Below are 24191 nucleotides of genomic sequence, written 5' to 3' on the forward strand. Positions count from 1 at the left end.
AAGTCACACATACAGTTTCTTAACATATTGTGATCGATAACCTCTCTCTGGCAGCCGGGACTATCTTTAGCTTCTCAGACTAAAGCTGTTGTTTTGTTTAGTTTCAGAGAGGTGGGTGCTAAATAGTTATTGGCTCTCATTCTGACAGTGACCATTGTCTACGGCAGTGATGTGAAGGGCAGGCGATGGCTGGTTCATTAGCTGAAATCAATGTCTTTTAACAAGTTGTCGATGGAGACGGAGGAGACGCCAAAACACACACACATAGACACACACACACACACACACACACACACACAGTGTGACAGAGCCCACAGTGGATGGTTAAGTGACTGTGATGGCCTCTAATCAAAGGTCATTAAGGTGTGTAGCATGTGAGAAATACTCACTTCCACTCTGTGGCCTCGCTACTTAATGGGGTGTGGAAGAAAAGAACAGAAGTACAGGAAAGTGTGAAAACAAACTAACAGAATAAACATCATTAAAGACAGAGTAAAAGCAACAGTGGACACAGTTAAAAGCAGACAGATTGAAAAGGACGTCGTTAAACTTCCTGAAAAAGAGCTGCCAATGTGGAGGCTTAAAGTCTGTGTGTGTGTGTGTGTGTGTGTGTGTGTGTGTGTGTGTGTGTGTGTGTGGTTGAGATAACCTCATCATGCCAATGAGTCAGCATAAGCGCACGTGAGTGAATAAATGAGGGAGACATTGAGCGAAATTGAGTCAAGCGAGCAATTAACATTCAGGTTGATGATTTTCAACATCGTAAGAGTTCATTTCAGAAGCATTTTAAGTGTTTTTGAAAGGCTCGCTATTCTTTCACAGGAGTCAATAGCTCTGATAAACGCTACGTTAATTAATTGCTGCAGGAGCTGGCCACCTGTCGTCATTATACACACTCCACTAACAACACACACACACACACACACACACACACACACACACGCATGTAGCTCAGTGTCCTTGGAGGATAAGCAGCAGTTGTGTTGTGTAGTGTGTACTTCATGAAATGCCCAGAAACTAGTGCAGCATGGAGCGAAGCACCATGAGGGAGTTAAACCAGAAAGAGGAGGGATTCTCAGGTGAACGGTAGACAGGAAACACTCGGCGAACAACCAGACGCGGCCTAACAGGGACGGCGGCGGCTTCAGTTTGCAGAGAAAGGAGGGCAAGAGCAAAGGAGGACAGATGGAGGAGGAGGAAGAGAAGGAGGAGGAGGATAATTGAAATAACCACCACTGTGATCATGTAAGATTGATGAGGGAAACAGTCAACGTGAACGGGGACACTGTCACGCTGAATTCCTGTTGCCACAAAGATATTGTTGGAAAAATACAAATGTGTCCTGTCGCATGATGATTTACCTTTATGAGACCTGAGGGACCAAGCCATTAAAAAGAGTCAAAGACCAAAAGCACACAAAGACGCTACCAGCCCAGTGCATTAATACTGGAGTGCACAATTTACTCCTAATGTCAAACACAGGAAGTGATGAAACCCTTTATGTTGCGAATCGTGGAGGTCAAAGTGGTGAAATGACATCCCTAACAATTGATTTAAAGTGTTTTAGTATCCGTACCCTAACCATGTTGAACCAGAAACCTCTTATTCCTGACCGGAATAGGACATTTTCTGTCAAAAAACTACTCGGGTCATAAACTACTCCATCCTCTGGACGTTGTGCTACTATACAACATACTATACCACGAACTGAGGATCTTTAAAGTCGGATTTCAGAGTGGCATTCCTGCTCTTAATCGGCACAGAAAGGTAGGCTCAGCTTTCTGGCAAAGGAGGCCATCATCTGTGCAAAGAAAGGATTTTTTTTAATGAGGAAGACAAAAAAAGTCCTAATCACGCTAAACATCTGCTCTGCGGGGAAGCTGCTCAGACCACACAGCAAGATTAACTGATTTATATAGCAGCAGCCCTCTCTCCCTCTCGCTTGCTTTCTCCCTGTTTGTTGGTCATTGTCCAATCGGGACATGCCAGCCTGAGAGAAAGGGTGAAAGAGAAACAGAAAGAGGGTAGGATGGGATAACATTGTCCCACGCTATGACAGATGACCCATGTTGAACAGATAAATCTTCTTTACTGGCAATCAATGTGCCATTGCACTGAAAAACAGCCGCTACATATCTCTCGCTATAATTAATGCGCCAGCCATGGTCAGCTCTGCAATCTGCATAACGCATAGTGACACACACACACACACACACACACACACACACACACACACACACACACACACACACACGGATACATTGATACATGTGAAATCACTGAGGCGAACATGAACATGACATTTACAGGATGAATTGTTTGTTTTTGGTAGTTTGGGTGACTAAAAGGTGATGAATCTGTACATATAAGACATTAAATCTCTAATGAATCAACGCTGGTTATGGTGGGAGGCGACATGTGGGGCATGCTGGGTAAAGACACACACCAGGCCGAGCGTCTGTCGCCCTAGTTTTTACGGTGTGACACGCATCGTCTGCACTAGTCTGCCCGTCAAATATTTTCCCAACAACAAAGCTATCCGAAATGAAGCAAAAGTTGTGAGCGAGATGATGTTAGGAAAATGCTGCTTTTTTTAATGTATGTATCATAATAACAGCGTATATATCCGCAGTCCCATTTCCTATGCTTTCCCTTTTTAAATGAAGAGTACCCCTGCTGGTATGGAGAGTTATTCCTTCTCGTCTTTGTGGTGTGTTCAGGCGCCACTTTTTGGCCGAAGCAAGCTAGGCTCAGTCTAAATCCTACCAGACAGCACCTCTTTGTTTTTGTTTGAATTCAACAAAAGAAATAAAGTGTCCATTAATGTTCAATAGAGGTGCTGGTAGACAGATTATTTTACCTTTGGATAGAGCTGGCGAGCTGTTTTCCTGTTTCTTGTCTTCATGCTAAACTAAGCAGCTGCTGACTGTAGGTTCATATTTAGCATACAGGCATAACAGCTGTATATGTATCTTCTCATCTAACTCTCTTCTTTTAAAAATACAGCACACTTTAAGCTTTTTTAAGATTTTATTTTTTATTTTATTTTTAAGATTTATATTTAATAAAACTGACATCATAATAATCAAAACTCATAATCAAACTCAAGATGCATGTGTGCATTTTGCATGTGCCACTGTATTTATTTCATTTTGTTTGACAATGTGAGGCAGCGAACAAATGTTGTCTTCTAAATATTACATTTTTCATAATCGTGATTATAATGTGTAAAAATTGAGCTGGCTGTCCATTTGGCAAGGTTATTCTCAAACAACAGAGCAGAATAAATACATAGTCCTTCAGCGAGGACTCCGTTAGAAATAAGAAAAACTCCAGAGCGCAGAGAGGAGTCGGTAAAGGTTGAGGTGAACCCTTAAATAAATTACTAAATCAGTGCAGTGAGATGTGCTGCATGTGGCATTAAAGTTGCAGGACAAGTTTTGTCTGTTCTTGTGTGATCTTTTGGTATGCAGAACAATGTGCTCGTCCTCTGCTCCTTCCAAGGATCTATTTATCATGCATGAATGTGAGCGCTATTCTTCTGGTGGTGTGCTGTACGGCCACGGTTATGCCCCTTCTAGGGGTGGCTGGGACACGACGTGAACAAGCCCCAAAATAGCTGGAGATTCATTGCAATAATTGGATTGTTTTTTTCTTTCTGGGACATAATTCAAACTGTTGTGTCTGGGAATCTGTTTCTCAGTCACAGTAAGTTACTGTCAATGGAAACAAATTGAAAGCTAAAGCTCAGACATATGCTATTCATTTCAGCAGGATCCCAGAAAAGACCGTCACAGATTTGAAATGAGAATCACGTTTCCCATTAGGTTGTAAAATATGTGTTTTGCTCTTTTTGTCAATGCGGAAACAATAAAACGAAAGTGTGTGTTTGACAATTGCAATTACATTCTAGACTTGTGCTTCTATTACATGTGTTTGAACATAATGAAGATATTACGTATTCCTGACGAGCACCAGTTGCAGGTAGTCAGAGGTAATAGCTGTTAAATGGTTGTTTTCTGCCAAGCTGCGCTGAATGTTTGACACCGGAGGTGTGTTTTTTAAAGTGCGTAGACACTCCACACACACAATTACTCTGCGTTTAATGAAGTGTGGAGGTTTGCAGTGTCTACTCAGAGCAAAACTGGGGCAGAGGATCAGAGGGGGAGGGCGCAGATGTCTGTGTGTAGGCCTGGGTTTCATTTGAAATGTTTGAATACTCTCAACTCAAAATGCGACTTTACCTTGAGAGATGTAATGTGTTTTTTCTGAACTAAAGAAGCCAACATGTGAACGTTGTCTAATCGCACCTGTGCAATTTTTGCACAATCCAAGCCAAAAGTTGACAATCTTGAGAGAAACACAGAGAGGTCTTTGGTCGTCTGAGATCGCGCTGTGAGATCCGTCCACCACCAATGTAACTGCTGCTACGATCCAAGTCTTTACGGCAACCAATCAGAACACAGCATGCCACACACACACCGGCGTAATGCTTCTGCTACAAACATTTCAAACCGCCTTCCCAATCTCCTCCACAGATTACAACCAAGGTTTAAGTATTGACCTGTAGTTGAAATCGTTTTATCCGCCAATAAGTACACATAATTATGAACTTGATTTGAGTACTTCGTAGTAGTAGTAGTTTTCGATACCCCAAACAATTCTGGGCTTCAACACGTGTGTGTTTTATGTGTCAATCACGTTGTGCAGATCTAACAAGCTGCATGTGTTTGCGTTGCTGTGTGCACCTCTCTGTGTGATTGGACTGGCGGCGGCAGGGCACGGTGTTGCGGACACATGTGCCGGTGCCCGGGTCCACGTTCTCCACCATGACGAAGGGATGCTCCTCCAGCGTGGCCACGGTCAGGTGGCGGTCATCGGACACTTGCTCCAAGAAGCTGCCATATCGAGGCCAGACCGGGTAGCGGACTTGAAGAATCCCTCGAGCGTACGTACCGACCTGAGGAGGGAAGAGCGAGAGACGGAAAACTTGAGCGTTACCCTGCTGCACGTGTTTGAGTCTCGGCTTCCAGCTTCTCTGCATATCAAGCCCCTCTCTCCTCACCTGTCTTTCCCTACTTCACAGGATGAATGATTTTCTTTTCTGTTATTTTAAAATAGGAAATTTGCATGTGCTGACCTGGAGGAAGAGGATTAAAAGATGAAAGAGGAGTGGAGTTCATTAATGCATGAGAGGAGACTTAAAAGTGTTTGAGTAAGACATTTTGAAGGCAAAAAAAAGCCAGAATATAAAACAAAGAGCAAACGGACTGCATGACATTTATAATATATCCCAGAATGTGATGCTTTCAATCTGTGTTCATTCTGTTGACTTATTATTCAATAATTCATTTTATTTTTTATTAAATAAACAAATTGAAATGTCACTGATCATAAATGGGATCTGTTCAAGTGATTAGTGCCATTTATTATCTGTGTTTGAGTGTTCAAAATATTTGCTTTTGTAGAAATAATTTGTCATGAAACGCTCGTTCAGTACTTGGGCTCATACATTTGGGTATCTAGAGTGCATCCTACCCATTTTTTTGTGGGCTGCCTAGATCAGAAAACATGGAGTTAATGTTTTTTTTTGTCTACACTAAAACATGCAAACATGTTCTCGTAGAAACCCAAAATAAAAAAATATATTAACCTGAAAAAAAGCTGAAGGAAGCAACCTGTAAAGTGCAGTAACAAAAAAAAACAGTAGATTGCGTTTTTCAATATCAGGGGGAGCAACTTTGTACCAGAATTGCAGTATAATGCCACATCACATAATGAATAATCCCATCGATGTCGGCACTAAACTCAGTGAAACCCTCTCTGTGAGAGCCAGGACTGTTTGTCATATCAGCCCCACCTAATGAGCCATACTGAGCTCCGCCAGCGCTGACTTACTGCTTGTGAAACTTGCTCCCTCTCAGCTTAAATGAAACCGGTTTTTCATACCGACTCTTGATTTGTTCTGCTCGCTCATACTAACGCTCCTCCTTCGTCATACATGGATGAATTACAACTGTGTATGAAGGTACAGTATGATGTGCAAGACGGTGATTTGTTTCTCTGCACCATCTGTGAATGACAGAGACGCAGAGAAGCCAGTTGTGCAGATCAGTCATTTCAATCCGTCTTGTATGGGTTGTCTCATCCTGTCATGGAGGATCTTCAGCAGACGCGTTGTCATTCTCACACTGTTGGAGAGGTGCCAAAGCCGTTATTGATTATTCCATGTTGGGTTAAAGCACAGTGTGGGGATCTTGGAGTTAATGAACTAAAACGTCATGTTAGAAATCAAAGAAAGTGCATTATTGGATGTCTTTTTTTATCTTCAGACTGAGGTCACGTTGCAAAAACTCAGACATGCATCTGGTTTAGGACCACATGTGAAAATGGCCCAAATCAGAATTGAAAAGATCCAATTTAATGTGATTTTTTCTCTCTCTTATGAACAAAAAAAAAAGATCTGAGTCACAGTCGCACAAAATAGTTGGATTGGAGCCACTTTAGCCTGCAGGCTGAATGTAGCCGAAAAAGTGTGAACCACTCAGATAGCGAATGTGATGGAGAAAACAAATCTGTGCTGAAGGCTCAGGAAAGAGCATCATCCAGATACATGCACTTATATTACAGACGCTTACTTTATAAATGAGGATGAATTCATGGGGTTTTGTGAAATTGTGTAAACTGTTGTGAAAGACGTGTGTCAGACACCTTATTCTTTGTTACTTTGACATTTTCCTTTTCCCCAATTCATTTAAGATGAATGTCACAATTCTTCTGAGTTCATTGGAGGGTTATTCAGATCGCCTGTTGTGCAGGACGTAAGGACTGGCTCCTAATTAAGAATTGAGAGCAGCTCGGAGAATTTCAGAGTGTGACGACACCCCTTTCTTCTCATCAGACCTGTGCAGCTAATCCAGAATGAACCTCCCCTCTGGTTTCCCCGTTCCTGCTCTCATCCAGTTCAAAACTCTGGCGCTGGCCTCCAGGGCACTGAAGGGAGTCATTACTGAAGTCTGTGACAGAATGAGCTCCCCATTAAGTCATGACAGCAGAGTCACTGCAAGCTGAAACCCACCTTTTCAGACAACATCTCAGCAACTTTTGCTATAAAAACAAAAAAGCATTTGTATCGTTGCACTGCACAGGAAGTGTTTGTTTAGAAGGGATACATTTCCAATTTGGGTTTGCATGTGGCGTCCACACAGACAACATTGCTGCTGCCAAACCTTTGTTCTACATGAAGTTTGCCTTTCATAATGGCCAGAATGTATAATTTCATTACAAATGTAATTTATTTTAAATACAGAAAAAGGGTAAGAAGGTTGTGCTCATCCATAAATAACAATAATCCACTATTAATAGCAGGTAGTCTTTTAATTTATGGAGATGTGCAAGTAACTGCATTTGCCATTTGGATTTTGTCCACAAAAACAAAGTGCTGAGTTAAAAATAAACAATAGCTGTTTTCTGTGGCATGTTTTACATATACTGTATCGACATCGACACTGCATTGAGGTTGCATGCATGATGTCAAAAGGTCTATTTTCCTGTCTATTTTTGCCCTGAACAATGTGCAGCATGCAGAAAAGGAATAGGCAAGATGTCTCCTCTGTAGAAGAGATGCAGCCGAGCCACACTGCTCACCCTCTGCGTGGCTTCTCTAATCTGTTAACATGGGCGCCAAAATAAATAGCAAGAGGTTCCTCGCCGCACCCGTGCTGCGGGTTTTCTGGAAACCAATCCAATTGTAACTCATCTTTTAGCTCTGTCTTCACAAATTTGCCTCAGAGGACTTTACAATCTGTATCGCATGACACCCTCTGTCCCAGGACCCTCACGTTGAAACAGGAAAACTCCTCTAAAATAAACCTTTAACGGCTTTACACCTTTTTATTCACTGTGCTAATTATACAGGTGGAAAAGTAAAGGTGAGATGAACAGGAAAAGAGAGAAAAGATGGGTCTTTCCTGCCTCAAATGTCACCAAGTAGCACCCTTCAAACAACGCTGAGGAACAACATTGTGTTAAACTGTCAGAGTGTCACAGTGGAGGCATTGAAAATAGCAAGCACACTAAAACCTGTCACACGACGTGAAGAGGAGTGGAGGAACATGCAAGAAGAGATGTGATCGTGAAAAGGACTCACAGGTTTTAGACGCTAGTTTTTAATGGTGTTTTGTTGTCGACAGTGTGTGAACCCCACGCCAGGAGCTTCACCACACCTGAACACGAGGTCATAATGTATGGATGAAGATCTACACACACATGTACAAACCAAAACCTCCACTTCAGCACAATTGCATGTCTATGTTCACACACATACATACACACCAGCCAGGAGGTGACATTGATAAAGTAGGTTGGTCTTTCCAGGCCAGAAATAAATGAGTTCAACTGTAGCTGTGAGATTACGTTCAGGTCTCTCTGTTTAGTCGCACTTTTTCGATACACCCTCAGGCTTTTGAAAAGTGTGTGTGTGTGTGTGTGTGTGTGTGAGGGAGTGAAAATGCTCATGAAAATTGCATGGTCACAATGAAACAGGAGTAAGAGAAGGAAATGGCTTCCACAGGAAACAGACAGATGCAAAACATTGATTTGAATTTCCGCCAACACTTCAACCTTCAAATATAATTTATTGGTGACGTTCGAGTTATTTTCAATTGTTCGAGAATCGAGTTTTAGTGCACCCACTTTCTCTCCACCAACTTTTTATATTCTGCTTTTTCTAAAATACATCATGACATCTCCAACGCAACAGGTATAAACTTGTTGCATCCAGACAGATTATGTGTGCAGGTCAGAGGTTGATTATAAACACTGAGAATAAATACTTCGTCAAACTACATAAATGCAAACAAATATTCCAAAAAACCATTGAGGGCATATGGAGGTCAGTGTTTTGCTCACGAGGTCAATATGACATCTTCTCATCAATAGTTGGTCTTTATATACAGGAACAACAGCAATGCACAACAATAGAGATCAAAACTAGACACGACATGGCCAACAGGTGTTAGCAGAGTCACTGCTGAGGTTTCTCTTAAGCCAGTTCTCCTAAAGCCCTAAAACCTAAATCCATAATGCATTTTTTGCCCTCTGTAAATACTTTATAAACAGGACAAGCATCGTATTCGTCCTGTGCCGGCATTGTTTGCACGATCAGTTTCTGGTGACCAGTACCTTGTCCCAGAGTCTGTCTCGGTCCAGAGCGACGATGACCATGGAAGGATTGGAGAAGAAGCCTTGGTTATTGAAGGACAGATCTTTCCGTTCCCACGTCACATTCAACATGTGCCTGCAACCCACAGAGACGGTAAATAGATTCAGAGGTATGTAACTTGCAATCAACGACGTTGATTCCACATACCTCGCACATTTGCATATGATTTACACAGATAAACACACACAATGATCACCTCCTAATTAAACCTAAAGCTCCCCTGTAGGGCTTCACGCAACGAGGGAGCCTGGAAGTAGCTCATTAGGGGATGAGACAGGCAGCTGATTGGTGGAGGGCAGAGTGTTCCTACCGAGTGATTTCGCTGTCTGTTAAGGTGTACATCCTTGACAGACTGGTGCTATGAATAATGAATCCAGGTCAATTTGCAATTTCAGAACACATGGAGAAAAAAAAGGCACATACTTTTTAACTTCATGCCATGTACCTGAAGTTGTGCTCTTCTGTTTATGATCACTCTTAATAGGAATTGCCTAATCCTCTTCTCCAGGAGGATCATGCGATGTGATATTTTTGGGGTTGCCATGGATTGGCTGCATGCTCGAGGACCTCCTGCGGTTGCGGTGACTCACACTTTCTCAAAACACCTTTTTCATCACCTGTTTTCTAATGCAGGGCCGTCTGCTTACTCCTCAATCACCGCTCTTAACCGGCCAACAGGGTCCACTACTCTGCGCCCACAGTGGGAGAATAACACTTTGCAGTGTGTTCGGCTAACAGCTAACGGAACAACCAGCACACACACTGCCGTATCGTGCCGCTGCTAAGGCTGGCAAGGTTTTATGTTGTGTATTATTTGACGACTTTGAGCCGATTGCTTTGCATACATTGCCACTTGTTTTTTGAGTTTGAATTAAGTTTGTTTTACAACGTTCAGCCCATTAGTGTCTCGACGGGGGATCAGCTCGTTGTGGGTTGTATTCATCTAATCACACAACACAGCGGTGGTCGTTGTTGACGCACTAGGGCGGAGATCTGCACCTTTCTAGTTCAAATTGTGATTACTGACATAAAGAGTGACTCACCTGAACAGAGTATTGTTGTCTGAGTGTTTAGCCAGCTTGTTGCAGTCACCGTGTCCCTCAGGAATAAACCCGTACTGATTCTTGAAGCTCTCGGCCCCTTTAGCTACGATGGCGACACCCTCCCTCACTCTCTGCCGCAAGCTCTTCCTCCATTGGTCCGTAATCACACCAATAACGCCGACAGGGAAGCTGACAGGTGGAGGGCTGTCGGGGTTGCCAACGGCCTGACTGGTGAGCATCCAGATGTAGCCTGGGCCCAGCAGACCCACCTCAGCTCCCTGTTGAAACAAGTACTGCGCCTCCTCATAGGAGCAATACGCCATCAGCACCTGAGAATCCACCTGCAGACAGAAAGTAAAAGAGAAAACACAGCCTGAGCATGCAGCACTGCTGTAGGTCATCACGAGCCTGTAGCACCAGCTGTTCCTCTGTACAAACTTCAGCTTGTAAAGTTTTTGCTAAGTGGAGATTTAAGCATCACAAAAATGCACAAAATGAAATGCTTGCGTCATACAGATTGCATGGAGTTCATACGTTGACATTAGCTGTGCTTGCTAACATATTACGCATTTAAATGTTGGAATATGGTTGAATGATGGTTTGAAATTACATTTCATTACATTAAATTAAGTGATTGGTTGGTATAACGTCAATTTTCCAATCATTTTAAACTGCATGAACACATTTTTTCATGTAAACAGACACAAATATAATAAATTATAAATTATATCGTTCTCAGCATCCCAAAACGGTTGTATTGACAGCTATGTTGCAGATAGTGATGCTACATTTGTGATGCTATAGTTGAATGCTTACAGATTTATACATTGCAAAAGTTGCACGATTAAAAACACTTTTGTGTTTTAATAGTGCAACGCCATTTAGTAAAGTGTTACTTTAAAACTGTGTAAGAATTTAAATAGCACACACACTTAGTGATGTATTTAAGGTAGCCTAGCTGGTGCAACCCAATCTTTTTTCAATCTAATTTACCTGCTGCAGCATGCGCTTTGTCCTCGCGTCATTCGCCCCAACAGACATTTCCAGAGTCACGATATCTTGTAGATTCCACAGGAAATAGGAGGTATCTGTGTACGACTCAACTATATCTACAAAGGTGTCGTAGCCCGGCAGCAAGCTGGTTATCACTGCAAACTCGCCCCAGTCATACTCCTCCATTAGCTGAAACAGGGATAGAAATAAAGATGTAGAACAACAACAAAAACAATATATATATATATATATATATATATATATATATATATATATATATATATATATATATATATATATATATATATACATATGTAATGAGGTTATAAAATGTGGAAATTACAATTTATTGTCAAGGACTGATGAGAAAATAAATACTCCAGGTGGTTAGCTTAGTTTAGCATAAAGACCAGAAATCTGTTTTTGTATGGACAACTGCTGTCTCCTTCTGTTTCCAATATTTGTATTCTTCATGAAAGTGGTATCAATGTTCTCATTTAACAATGTGCAAGAGCTAGAGCTAGAACTACAAAGTTTTAAAAAACCTAAAAAAACATTGAATCATAAATATACCGATCATTTTCACAATGGATGTATTCTCATGTTGAAATGCTCTATGCACTAAAATAATCCCGTTGACTCGCAATGACATTAAGCTCTCTGATCTCATGGGAATTATTTGTACAATCTTTCATAAATACAGATTGTATTAGTTTCTGGAAATCGGGCCAGAAGTTCAGATCAGGGATTCCCCGCTGATTGTTGTGCCTACATTGTGTTAATCAGCCTGAGAGGTCCCAGTTGTCAGGCTCCATCATACAACCATTTGGTATTACAACCTAGATTCCAATCCCAAAAATTAGGTTTAACAGAGGTTTGACTGTCACTTATTGTAACTGTAAAATGTTTCTCTGTACCTTGAACATGCTGATAATCTGCTGCTCTAGAGATGCTCCCATCTGCAGGAAGGAGGATCCCTCAGCCTGCAAAGAGTAAGAGAGTTACAATGAAGCAACAGCCTCTGTGGAGCTGGTTTTGCTCAAAGAAGCTTCAGAATGGTGGATGTTTGTTGTAACAGGGGTTTTTAAACGGTTTCTAGACACTGGACACCCTTTATCACATGCATTTCATTCAAAAGTTGTAGAAAAAACAAATGCATCATGAGTTCTGATTTGGTTTTATGGGAAAAATATCTTGAATAAGCCGTCAAACGAACATCCGAGTTCGGTGTTGAACTTTCTGCCACGGCGAAAACCAACTGCCGACAGGTTTGTCAAATTAACTCGTCTGCCCTTCTTCATTTTTGCAGCACCTTTGACATTGTTACTGCTGCGTAAGTGATATGCACTTGCTTATTGGACAAGAGAACAAATTATCATAATAATGGTTCTTGGAGTGGTAAAGTTCCATTTAAATTTAAGTCATGACACAGTGGAGCGGCCTTCTAAATCCAATTAATTTGATGAGAAGTGACAAATGGGGGGAAAAGGAAAGGACTAAATGTTAAATGAGCTGAGCTTGGACAATGGCATATTAATAAGCTTTATGGAATGTTTAAAAGTAGATATCTACAACGTCCTATAAATCGTCATTGGAAAGTTTAAACAAATTCAAAATGGGAGAGATGGATAAAACACGCGGCTGTCACATATACACTTGCAACCTATAGCAATAAAGATGGAGATGCAGAGTCATGTGTTAGTGTAAGAAACGGTTAGCAATGTTTCCACCTTTGTTATCGCTCATGTTTCAAGAAAGCTTTGATTGTCCATATTCTGCCTCTTTCTGATAAAAGTGTCTCCGTCCTGCTGCTCTTTTTCTGTCAAGAATGGGTGCTCCAATGTTGCATGTGTCCATGTCTATTAGCATACATTTGCATACCTACGCACTGTGTTGACAGATAAGATGGACGTTATGAGAGCCCGCTGAACCCATGTCCTTCAAATAGCACGAGAATGCTAAGCATAAAGACACAAAGAGCCAAAATCACCAACGGATGAAGGCAGATCTTTTTTTGTAAATTGACAGTAACCTTTTACCTTCATTAGAAGTCCGCTAGCAACACAAAAACACATTTAGATCAAGATGAACAATTCCAGATTTGGTGATTTGCAGGTCAAACGTTTTCTAGACATTTATGGAAAATATTGTGTCATATTCAGTTGACATTCTTTAGACATGTTACGTTATATATGATTAAAAAACATGTTAAATTCAGTAATTTAATTGGTGTTACTCTGGTTGTTTAACTTGTGAACCAAATTTAGCCAAGTTTACAACGAGATGTCAGGAAGGTATTGCGCACAAATGTGCTCATGTGTAAACAGGTGTAAACGGCAAAACCCAAATAACTTTTTAATAGATTCAACTGGATCTTTTCCACCTATATGACCTGTACCCGCCTTTTTTAGATGGGACTGTGTAACGAAAGAGCTGGGCTGGAAGATCTAAAGGACTGTACAGCGCTGCAAGTCATAAGTGGAGCTCTGATGTAAGCAGGTGCAAGACCATGCAGGACTTTAGCACGAGTAATATTCAGAGTTTGATTCGATAATGGACTGGGAGCTGGTGCAAGAATGCGAAGATCGGGGCAATCTTGCATTTATTCATATTTTACAGATGTGCACTGTTCAGCAACATGATTCACTAAGTGGAGACTTGGAAGTCTTGGAAATTTAAAATACAGTGGCACACATGCGTGAAGAGACAAGTCATGCATGAGAGAGTAAAGCAGGAGAGTGAGGGAGAGAGATAATGTTAAACCGCCAAGTGCCATTTGGGACCAGGTCTCAGATCGTCTCAATCTGTTCTCGTCTCAAGAGGTGACGAACTGTCATATCTCCTTCCTGTTGCTCTTTTCCTCGCCCACAGCTGCAAAGCTCCAGAGAGCCGGGCGACCAGAGGAAACCACAGGAATATCACAACTTCGCTCAGTTTTACCAGTGTTATCTTTGTCTGAGCTTGTTTCAGACTCAACTCTGGAGGCTGGAACTCCAAAAGAGTACCGACTGGGCTGTGCACCAGAATAGCTATAAAAATAGCAGTACACAACAATGTCGCGTTTTCACTGAATAAATAAAAGTAATGGTTCTGGCAGCCCTGGTTAGCTATAGCAGGGACAGTTCAGAAAGGAAACGGCCCTCTGAGTTTCCTTTCTGAGTGTCACGTGGGATTCAGCAGGTCCTGAGTCTCTAAAGTCACTCAAATTAAATTTTTCGGTCACACAAATCAGGAAATAATTAACTTTGTTTGAGACCTTTCTCTGTCTCATCAACTCTAGCAAGATATGGACACTAATGTTTGTGAACGCACCTTGCTAAACAGATTTGGACAATGCTAAATATGGCTTTGTTAGCTCTGTAAATACAGAATGTAGCTAAATTAAATATAAATGCATAGTGCAAATATAACCCACTCTTCTTTTATTCATCCACATAACACTTCAAAAGAAATGGAGGGATGTGGTGGACAGGCGACCACGCCATGACCACGTCCATGTATAGTATGTATAGCATTTAGGAAACAGGAAATGTATAGCAATTAGGAAACAGGAAGTGTATAGCATTTAGGAAACAGGAAATGTATAGCAATTAGGAAACAGGAAATGTATAGCATTTAGGAAACAGGAAATGTATAGCAATTAGGAAACAGGAAGTGTATAGCATTTAGGAAACAGGAAATGTATAGCAATTAGGAAACAGGAAGTGTATAGCATTTAGGAAACAGGAAATGTATAGCAATTAGGAAACAGGAAGTGTATAGCATTTAGGAAACAGGAAATGTATAGCAATTAGGAAACAGGAAATGTATAGCAATTAGGAAACAGGAAATGTATAGCAATTAGGAAACAGGAAGTGTATAGCAATTAGGAAACAGGAAATGTATAGCAATTAGGAAACAGGAAATGTATAGCAATTAGAAAACAGGAAGTGTATAGCAATTAGGAAACAGGAAGTGTATAGCAATTAGGAAACAGGAAATGTATAGCAATTAGGAAACAGGAAGTGTATAGCAATTAGGAAACAGGAAATGTATAGCAATTAGGAAACAGGAAATGTATAGCAATTAGAAAACAGGAAGTGTATAGCAATTAGGAAACAGGAAGTGTATAGCAATTAGGAAACAGGAAATGTATAGCAATTAGGAAACAGGAAGTGTATAGCAATTAGGAAACAGGAAGTGTATAGCATTTCAAACCATTGGCGTAGCTTTTCTTAACACGCTGTCTTTATTTTAGACCATTTTACAGATATGACAGAAGTGTTGATGTGCATCATTTTAAGAGGTGTAATTCAATTCCAATTAGTTTTGTCTGAGCTATTAAACAAGCAAATAATGTAGTGACCTCCCTCGGGCCAATAAGTGTTTCATCATCCAATTAGCAGCATCTTAAATTGTGAAATATCCAACGAGCAAATGTGCCGAAAGATGTTGACTTTTGCCTTCTCGAGCAAGAATTACAACAAAAGTACTTTCTTTTTTCGCGTCTAAATAACACGCTCACAAGAGACGCCAGAGTTACCCTCCTCCCACTTCCCAGCCGTCTTGTTCTCGCCACCTTGGCAGTGATGCTGTCACACACAGACGCAATTAGCAGTCCTACTGCAGGAGCGTATGGTAATGTGACAGGAAGACGGCGGACATGGTGCTTGCTCACACTCTCGTCTCCTCCCACGGGGAGAACTCCGTGCTTTACTTCCCCGTCGGTGGAGAGACTGGTGTGGGTCAAGCAGGAAGCAGGTCGCACACACAGATGCTCATTCGCGTTATATGGACTCAGATACATCGTGTGCAGAATACGTCACTCTTCTTTCTTAAAATGTCCAAATGGAAGCGTCCATCTCCAGTGGGGTTTTGCATAAAAAGCCAGTACCAAGCAGTATATAAAGCACGTAAGCATCTCAACCAGCTACAGCAGTGATAATCCAATAATATGAATACTCTACTGTATATATATTGATTACTTTCTTTTTGATTACACTTTAGGTACCTTTTAGATGAGTTTTTGAAGGTAATTAACAATGTTTTACACTACTGCATTTCTACTTTAACTTAAAGGGGCACATTGACATATTTGGATTCCATTTATATGAAGTTAAGGGGTATAAAAGGGACAAATTAAACAAGATTACGACAGTGAAACTACACTTCTGAGTCACAGTGGAGCTTTGAGCCACATGTGACTCACAACAACAACAGCTCACAACAACAATGCTGGTGTTTAGCAGGTACAATAAGTGTCATGTTCACCATCTGAGTTTTAGCATGCCAATTAGACATTTGCTAATTGACACTAAACACAGATATGTTAATAATATCATTAGTTTCACAAGTATTAAGTCTGAACCCAAAGTATTTGACCACTGCCACAGCTGATTAAGAGGTAACCCTCATGCACACCTTAGTTTTCTATTGCTTATAATACATTTTCTCTTCATTGATTTTGACCTCCTGTTATGATGCCACATAGCTTGTTGTTTCATACAGAACACTCACTATATGTAGTGTTCTTGTCAGTAGTTTATATTTAGTTAGCTTCTGCACAGTCACACTTTAGTTTGTCTTTAAATACATTTGCCTGGAGTACAAATGTATTTGAGTTAACGGTGCCGAGGGCGTTTCTGCTGGTTACTGCTGCTGGAGGATCATCTTGTCAGCACAGAGCACCACGTAAAGCAGAAGTGCCCAATACCACAGAGTTTGTGTAAATTAGGATTTTTTTTTTTGTTGCGTTGTTTTTGGTACTAATTTAACTGTTTTGTAGTATTTGTAGTTAAGGTTGTAGGCGTTTTGTTTTTTTATTTACCCCAGTCAGTTCAGTTTATTTTAAGTTATTAAAGCCTGAGTTAGGTTCTGTTTAGTTGACCTCTTTTATGGGAACTTTGAGACTCATTTGTCAATAGTTTTCTTCATTGTTGGGGAAATAAAACCCACCTGTGACTCCTCAGACAGCACAGTTCCTCACAAACTAATGACAAACTCAGGGGAACACCGTAGTCTTTAGGATTCCGCCTCTGGGAGCCTTGAAAGCTTGCGCAAAAATGTCATGGCAGTCTATCAAGTAGTTGTTGAGATATTTCAGTCTGGACCACAGGAGTGGATCGACCGACCTACAAACCGACATCCACAGGGCATGTTGCTAGAATGGCTCGGAAAGAAAAGGTCAAAACCGGTGCGATGCTGAGACATCCTGACTTTAGTCACTGTGGCTTAATCTTTAAAAACACTGATCTCACACTCGTGACTGTTATAGCACACAGTGTAGGGAAATGGAGAGACACAAATACAGAGCACACATGAGTTTTTAACTGGCTATATAGAGTTTAATGTAAAGACATATAGAGGGCTTTAATCTGTATGATGGGATGTTTTAGTGTTTTAGTTCTTCTACATTTGACATGTTTTACATTGGTGCAGGTTAGTTATTTAGCATTAATACATTTATCTCAACAGCCTTTGAACATAACAGATAATCATAGATACCATGGTTAATGGAGAGTAGAATTTTTTTTGCATTTTGGTTGAACTGACCCTTTAAATAGAAACAGTCGTTTGGGTAAATGCATTTGTTATGTCAAAACTAGTTAGTTTTATCAGACAATTTTGCCTTTTGTGTCCACAAATAGTTTGCAGAACAGATTCATGTTTCTTTCCATTGCCCCTGGATATAAAATCAAACTTCTGTTTTCCAATCCCACATTATTAGCCGTTTGACTGACCACCTTATTGAAGTTATTAGGCCACGCTGTGAAGCTTGGGGGTGGCCTGGCCATTTACGTGTTTTTATTCCCAGCGATAAAAAAACAATTTCCAGTGGGAATACTGTGCAGCGAATCTGGGCTTCTTGTGACCTGCTTGTGGAGTTTTTGGACCATGAGGCCAAGAGAGACAGAATTGAGGAGGCTGAGAGAAGAGACAGAAGGACACACAGGGAAAGCGGGTCAGTCCGGCCACAGAAAGAACCCACCCTCAAATAAAAGAAACCGCAGAGTGTGACCTTAGACTGCAGCCAGGACCGAGACTGTAACTCCTGAAATATAATCTTATACTGACAGCTTCAAATTGTAATAAATGGTGTTACACACTGGAATACTCAGTCTCAACAGTTTCCTTGCTTCAAAAATCATCACGTGCGCACTTAAAAGGCGCTTTTGTTTCTGTTTACCGGCAAACACATAAAGCTGTCGGCTTTGTTTATTCCAGACTTCATCATCGTCCACAACCATCATCACACAATATTTGATGTTTGTAACTGTAATGAACAAAGAAATGGTTTCTGTGTGATCAAACATTCACAATGTAATTCCTCAAAAAACACAGAGGTGTACTGTGTTAGTGCCTCACGATAATAGATATGAGTTGTCATTGTTAAATCTTCTCAAAATGTCTCACAGAAGCCATAAAAAATGATTTATTGCAACCTCGTTATTTAACAAAGTCCACTGGCTTTACAGTCGCCCCAATGTTCTTTTATATGTCCTGTGAAAATATTTTATCTCCAAAAACTCAGCCTTATTTGAAGCTTGGTGATGAGACTTTTTTTCCCAGTGTTGCTTTCACAGGGCTGTGTTATCTCATAAAGTCACTTGTGCCTGACTGAACGATCTTTGTCACTCGTATCAAGTCAGAGCAACGCAGAAAGTTATTTTATTGGACTCCTACAACACATTCTCACTCCAGACTCGTCAAATATCGACACTCGGTCAGTGGACGTTCAAACTATATGCTCTAGGGCAGTGAAGGCTCTCCCAGGGGTACGTGAGATTTTTTAAATATATATTTAAAATGAGCATCCATTACAAATTCCTATACAAATTGTTATTTTATACATATTAAATCAAATATAATTGTAAGTTCATTAAACTGATTTGTATATATACTATATTAAATCAGACACTGATCGCACAGAAAGAATATTTCACATACATAACTGAAAATAGGGTGAGAACCACTGCTCTAGGCACCACGCTAGAGTTAGGAAAAGATTATGGTGAGGCTTGTTGCGTGACAAGCGTTTGTTTCGTGCATACGTTATGTAAGAAAAGTGAAACGATGACATTGACTTGGACACATGGGAAACGAACAGCGGTCTCTTGGTTAAAATCCTGTGTTTGCTTTTTATTCCAAATACAATGTGAGCTGTTCCCTGCATGTGACAGGGGCTCTCTTGTGGTTTGTCATTGTTTAATTTGGGCTTTGGTGATCATGGATGATGATGCCAACCTGTGCATCACGGTCCAAGATGTTAATCCTGAAAGTGGGTCACATATATACTTTTAGAACAGGAAAAAATAATGTGTGTGTGTTCGTTGTAATGAACCAATGCAACACTGTGGCTCATCAAAGAGTTTTGGACAATTGGAAGAGAGGAATAAGATACATCAGGCTACAAAGACCATGGGTTCATTGTAATTTCAGTCTTTTCCTGACATTAAGAAAATATACACATACACTTTTAATGCACTTTTGCATTGGCTCAATTAAAGGACCTTTTAATGCTACAGCAAACAAATTATATGTTTAGAAAATAGTGTGCTTCCAACTATCTGTCAACAGTTTGGGGAGAGTTTGTATTGTTTAGTTTATTTGGTGTGGAAGACCTCCACCTGCACCTGCAACCAAAAGAGAGGAGGGTGATGGACGTCTTTAGTGATATATGTTCACATATGTATCACATATTGGTGTAACGTTCCTTTTTGGCCAAGTCGTGTTTTACACACGCACACACTAAGACAAAACACTCCCAACCTCTGATTTCGTCAGAGAGATACGTCAGTCAGTTTTTTTCAGGCCCTATTGAACAATCTTTACGCCTTTACTCAGCCGTTCGTCACACTCTCATTTCCTCCTCTTTGCCTTCGCGTGATGTTCGTGCGCCGTCTGACAAAAGACTCGCTTCCTCTCCTCCCTTCAATCTTTTCATCTTTGTCTCAATTCCCTCCTTCCTTGTTGTTTGCCATAGAGAGATCACTGAGACAGGAACCCATAAATAGGCGGCTCAGGCAGGGTGCTGCTTCTTTTTAAACCCACGATCAAAGATATTCATCATCATCAGGCTATTGATAATCAAGCACTATTGAGCTCTTTTATCCCCTAAGAGAATCATGCACTCGCACGTATGTCTTTCTCCATCCCATCCACCTGTCCCATTGTGCCAGACACCTCTGACGGGCATTTTTTCCCCTCCTTGCTGACAACAAAGCAGTACATAAGAGAGAGAAAGAGACCGAGGGGGGGTGCGAGGAGGAGGGCTGAATGAGGCCTTCGACAGGCAGGCCTCAGAGGAGAGTGCTTTACTCTTTGTGCTATATAGAGAACTGTCACTCAACACTTTGGGCTTGTCAGACAAACGGTCGCTCTGTATGAGAGATAGCGTCCCATCTGTGCATTTGTCAAGCGGAGAGGTTAAATAACCCAGACACGGTCGGCTCTGCAAATTACAAGCCTGAGATTGTTGATAACTGACAAACTTTGCACCAAATATCTTTTGAAGGTTCAGAGATACTTTACACGGTGGAAGATCTGACGATCAAAAGCACATCTTGGGTAAATAACAAGCTAAATGTCAACGTAAGGTGAGGGAGCGACAGTTAGCGGGAGGAGGGAGGTTATGCAAGGCTGCTGATCAGAAAAATACAAGGAAAAGACGAGGGAATGGTTTGGATTTTTTGGGGTGAAAGATGAGAGCTGTGGGGGGCCTCAGCCTCCTGAAGGGTCTAATTAACAGTTTAATGGGGTCCTGGAGTTCGGAGACGGCAGAAAGGAGAACATGCCTCTTGCTCCTAGCCACAATCTTAATGGATTCAGCCGGCGCACAACAGAGCCCGAAAGAAACTGGATTGGGATGTGTCAAAGAGTAAAGGTGATGGAGGGAGAGATGGTGAAACTGGAGAGACGTGTGGGAAATATGAAAAGGAGGGTGAAATGAGACAAGGTGAAAAGTGGAAGGAGAGTTAGAAGACGGAAAAGATAAACTGAGAAGGATAGGAAAATGAAGAAGTGACAAGAATGACTATTTCGCTCATGAAAGAGGGAAGGAAGACTTATCAGTGAGACGGTGAAACACTGCCTTCAGGCAGCTGTCAGCCGAGCTTCATCGAAGCATCTTTCTCCTCTGTCTGTCTCTTGCTCCCTCACTCTGGCTCTCCAAAACACAGCAAATCAATCACCCTCCTGCAGCTACAGCTCCTCCTGTTTAATACCCATCTATGACGTGACATCTGCAGATACCTTTTGATTAACAGGAAGCTGATAAATACATAAATACAACATGCTAAGGTTTACAAAACGTTGCCAGGGGGTGAGATCCAGGTAGTTACGACTTTCTATTCGTTGTGGATGCTTCTTGTGGTGGATAGGTGTAGGAATGCATCCGTGTGTGTGTGTGTGTGTGTGTGTGTGTGCGTGCGTGTGTGCTATAAGATGTGAGGGTGTTCATTTGCATGTGTCTTCCTATGTGTGAGAGTTGGCTCTATAAATACAAGGTGTTGATGATGGTAGTTAAGCAATTAAAGGGAGGAAGTGGAGATGGGCAGAATGCATGGAGCGCGAGAGGAAGAAGGGAAGAAGCCATTTTGCAAATCAAAAGTAGAGAGAAAGTATAGATGAATCTGTCTGGTGTCATCAATCTCCTTTTTTTACAATCTAACTACACAGCCCACTGCTCTCCATCTCCATTCATCAATGCGATACATGTTAAATCATAGCAGGAAAAACCTGCTGCTCTTCAAGAGCGCCGGGATGATTTATTGAGGCGTAGATCGCCAGTAGCATTCGTCTCCCCATCACAAAGTTTTCCTTCCCACAACTCAGACTTTTCCCAGCCGGGGATTAGTGGAGCTGATGAGGGTCGATGGCTGCAGTCAACGCTGATAATTCACCGCTCTGTATTGCTCATATCCAAATATTTGCATGCAGTGAGTTGCCTGCCAAAGTAGGTTTCACCGCTCTGACCTACTTAAGTTGTTTTAAGCAGCATGACGGCGGTGTAGAAGACTAAAACAGGAGGCTGTGAGCGGCTGCTGCTGCCGACAGTGTTCACACGACAGGTTGTTGTTCATCATATTACTAGAATCTGTTTTTCTTGCTTCCTAAATTGTAGTGTTTGTGTCAAATGTTGCATAAACACCACTTTATGTGTGTGTGTGTGTCATCATAGTAAGAAGGCAGATTACTCCAGCTCTGGCTCCAAAGATGGGCTCATTATTTTGACAGTACCTTGTATGGTATGACAACTGCAGAGCCGCCACTGATGCCCACGATTGGCAGAGCTGTCTGAGTGGAGAGGAAGTCCAGGATCTGTGCCACTTCTGCCACCTGAAGGCAAAACGGACAGATTCAGTGTTTGCCGAAAGAAAGTGGACATTTTTTTACAGCCCCATTTTGATCAGGTTGTACAGTTGGCGTCCATAAAGTCAGATTAAATTCTCAAACTTGAGTCATTGCCATGTTGAAACAACCAGAGACACGGGTCAAACCAAAATGTCACTTAATTCCAGGTATTTTGGAGCTTTGGATCATTTCACAAAATCCAATTTGATCTTTCAATCTGAATTGTTAAGACAACATGGAAGATAAATCCTTAAAATCCTGCAGAGTTTCTTTTACCACTACACGCACTACCAATGAGTGGGCCCCTGTTTTGTTTGTTTGTGTGCTCATGAAATTGACGTAAAACCCTAAGAAACGCGACAGTGTGCCAACAAAGGCAGTGGAAGAAGAAAACTCTGGTTCCTGAAACTCTGACAATAAGTAAAGTGCATTTGTAGTGGAAGTATAAGTAAGTGGAAGTAAATGTAACTTTTCTGTACAAGTAATTTCCCAGTTAAATAAACATGTTTTATAGTGATACTTGTAATGATCTATCGCTTAGTTAGTAAGAGCACTGTATAGGGGACTATTTATGTTTTGCCTTTATGATTTCATGTCACTTCTTCTCCTTTTACAAACAGAAACTAAACCGACACCATAATTTAATTTGAGCAAAGATGTAAAAGCTTGGCATCTCAATTATTCTGCTTTACCAACCGCTTTGTGGTTCAAGCCAAACAAGACAGGTGCTTTTTTACATCAAAATGTTGTCTTGAACAGCTTAAGGAACATCGGATGTCGGTGACTGAACACCGCAACTCTGGAGAGAGGATGTTTTTATCAGAAAACCCCAAAATGCAGAAATCCCGCTCACCTGAGCGTCGGCCCCGAGGCCCACATCATCCTCGAACACGACGCCGTGGAGCTTCTCCATTGCCATGGTATCGCAGAGGCGTGTCAGCAGGTCTCGGGGGTTGGTGTCGTTGACCAGCACGGTCACAGGGCTGACCACGATGGGCAAGTCGACAAAGTTTTCCCCGCTGAGACGACCTCTGACCTCATTCTGGTAGCTGGAGCCGCTGAACACCACAGCCACGTTGATGGATGGGTGAAGAAGGAGCGGCCGGGCCTGCAGGGGCAGCGGGGAGGAGAGGAGGAGGAGGAGGAGGAGGAAGAGAGGGGGCCAAGGAGGGGGAGGAGGATGTCCCCTGGGAATGGCCATGTTGGCAGCCTACTGCCTGGAGAGGAGGGGTAGAATGAGGACGAGAGAGGATGAGATCGAAAGGAAAGAGAGCAACAGTCAAACATAAAAGCTGCTCTACTTTTATGATGTTTTTGACATAATTCATCATAATCCGTCTGTAAATAGTCATCCCTCATTTCTCTGGTCTGTCTCTCGCTCTCTCTGACCCTTTTGTATGACAGTATTAGCCCTGTATTTAGACTCTTGTGTCATGGGGAAACTGTGTGTGTGTAGGTGTGTGTGACACAGTGTATGCAAGTATGCATGCATGTAATCCTCCGTAATCCAACCCCCAGTGTCATGACTGTAATCACCTCTCCATCTCTGATTCAGCACACACACACAGATTGCTAGCAGGATGCCAAAACTGTCACACAGG

General features: G+C 41.6%; 1 protein-coding gene across 1 annotated transcript in view; it reads right to left on the bottom strand.

Annotated features, from left to right (window-relative positions):
• grin2cb (glutamate receptor, ionotropic, N-methyl D-aspartate 2Cb) overlaps nucleotides 1-23791 on the bottom strand; it is a gene marked incomplete at both ends in the record, with an annotated part of 35785 nt that extends 11994 nt beyond the window's left edge. Inside the window, 8 exons of the mRNA XM_079214180.1 lie at nucleotides 390-410; nucleotides 4749-4960; nucleotides 9184-9298; nucleotides 10267-10607; nucleotides 11260-11448; nucleotides 12177-12242; nucleotides 22477-22575; nucleotides 23444-23791. Coding sequence (XP_079070306.1) covers nucleotides 390-410; nucleotides 4749-4960; nucleotides 9184-9298; nucleotides 10267-10607; nucleotides 11260-11448; nucleotides 12177-12242; nucleotides 22477-22575; nucleotides 23444-23791 — 1391 coding nt within the window. The remainder of the gene's footprint in view (nucleotides 1-389; nucleotides 411-4748; nucleotides 4961-9183; nucleotides 9299-10266; nucleotides 10608-11259; nucleotides 11449-12176; nucleotides 12243-22476; nucleotides 22576-23443) is intronic.
• Between the last annotated feature and the right edge of the window lie 400 nt (nucleotides 23792-24191).

The sequence above is a fragment of the Taurulus bubalis genome (genome assembly GCF_910589615.1).
Source record: "Taurulus bubalis genome assembly, chromosome: 2".
Lineage (NCBI taxonomy): Eukaryota > Metazoa > Chordata > Actinopteri > Perciformes > Cottidae > Taurulus > Taurulus bubalis.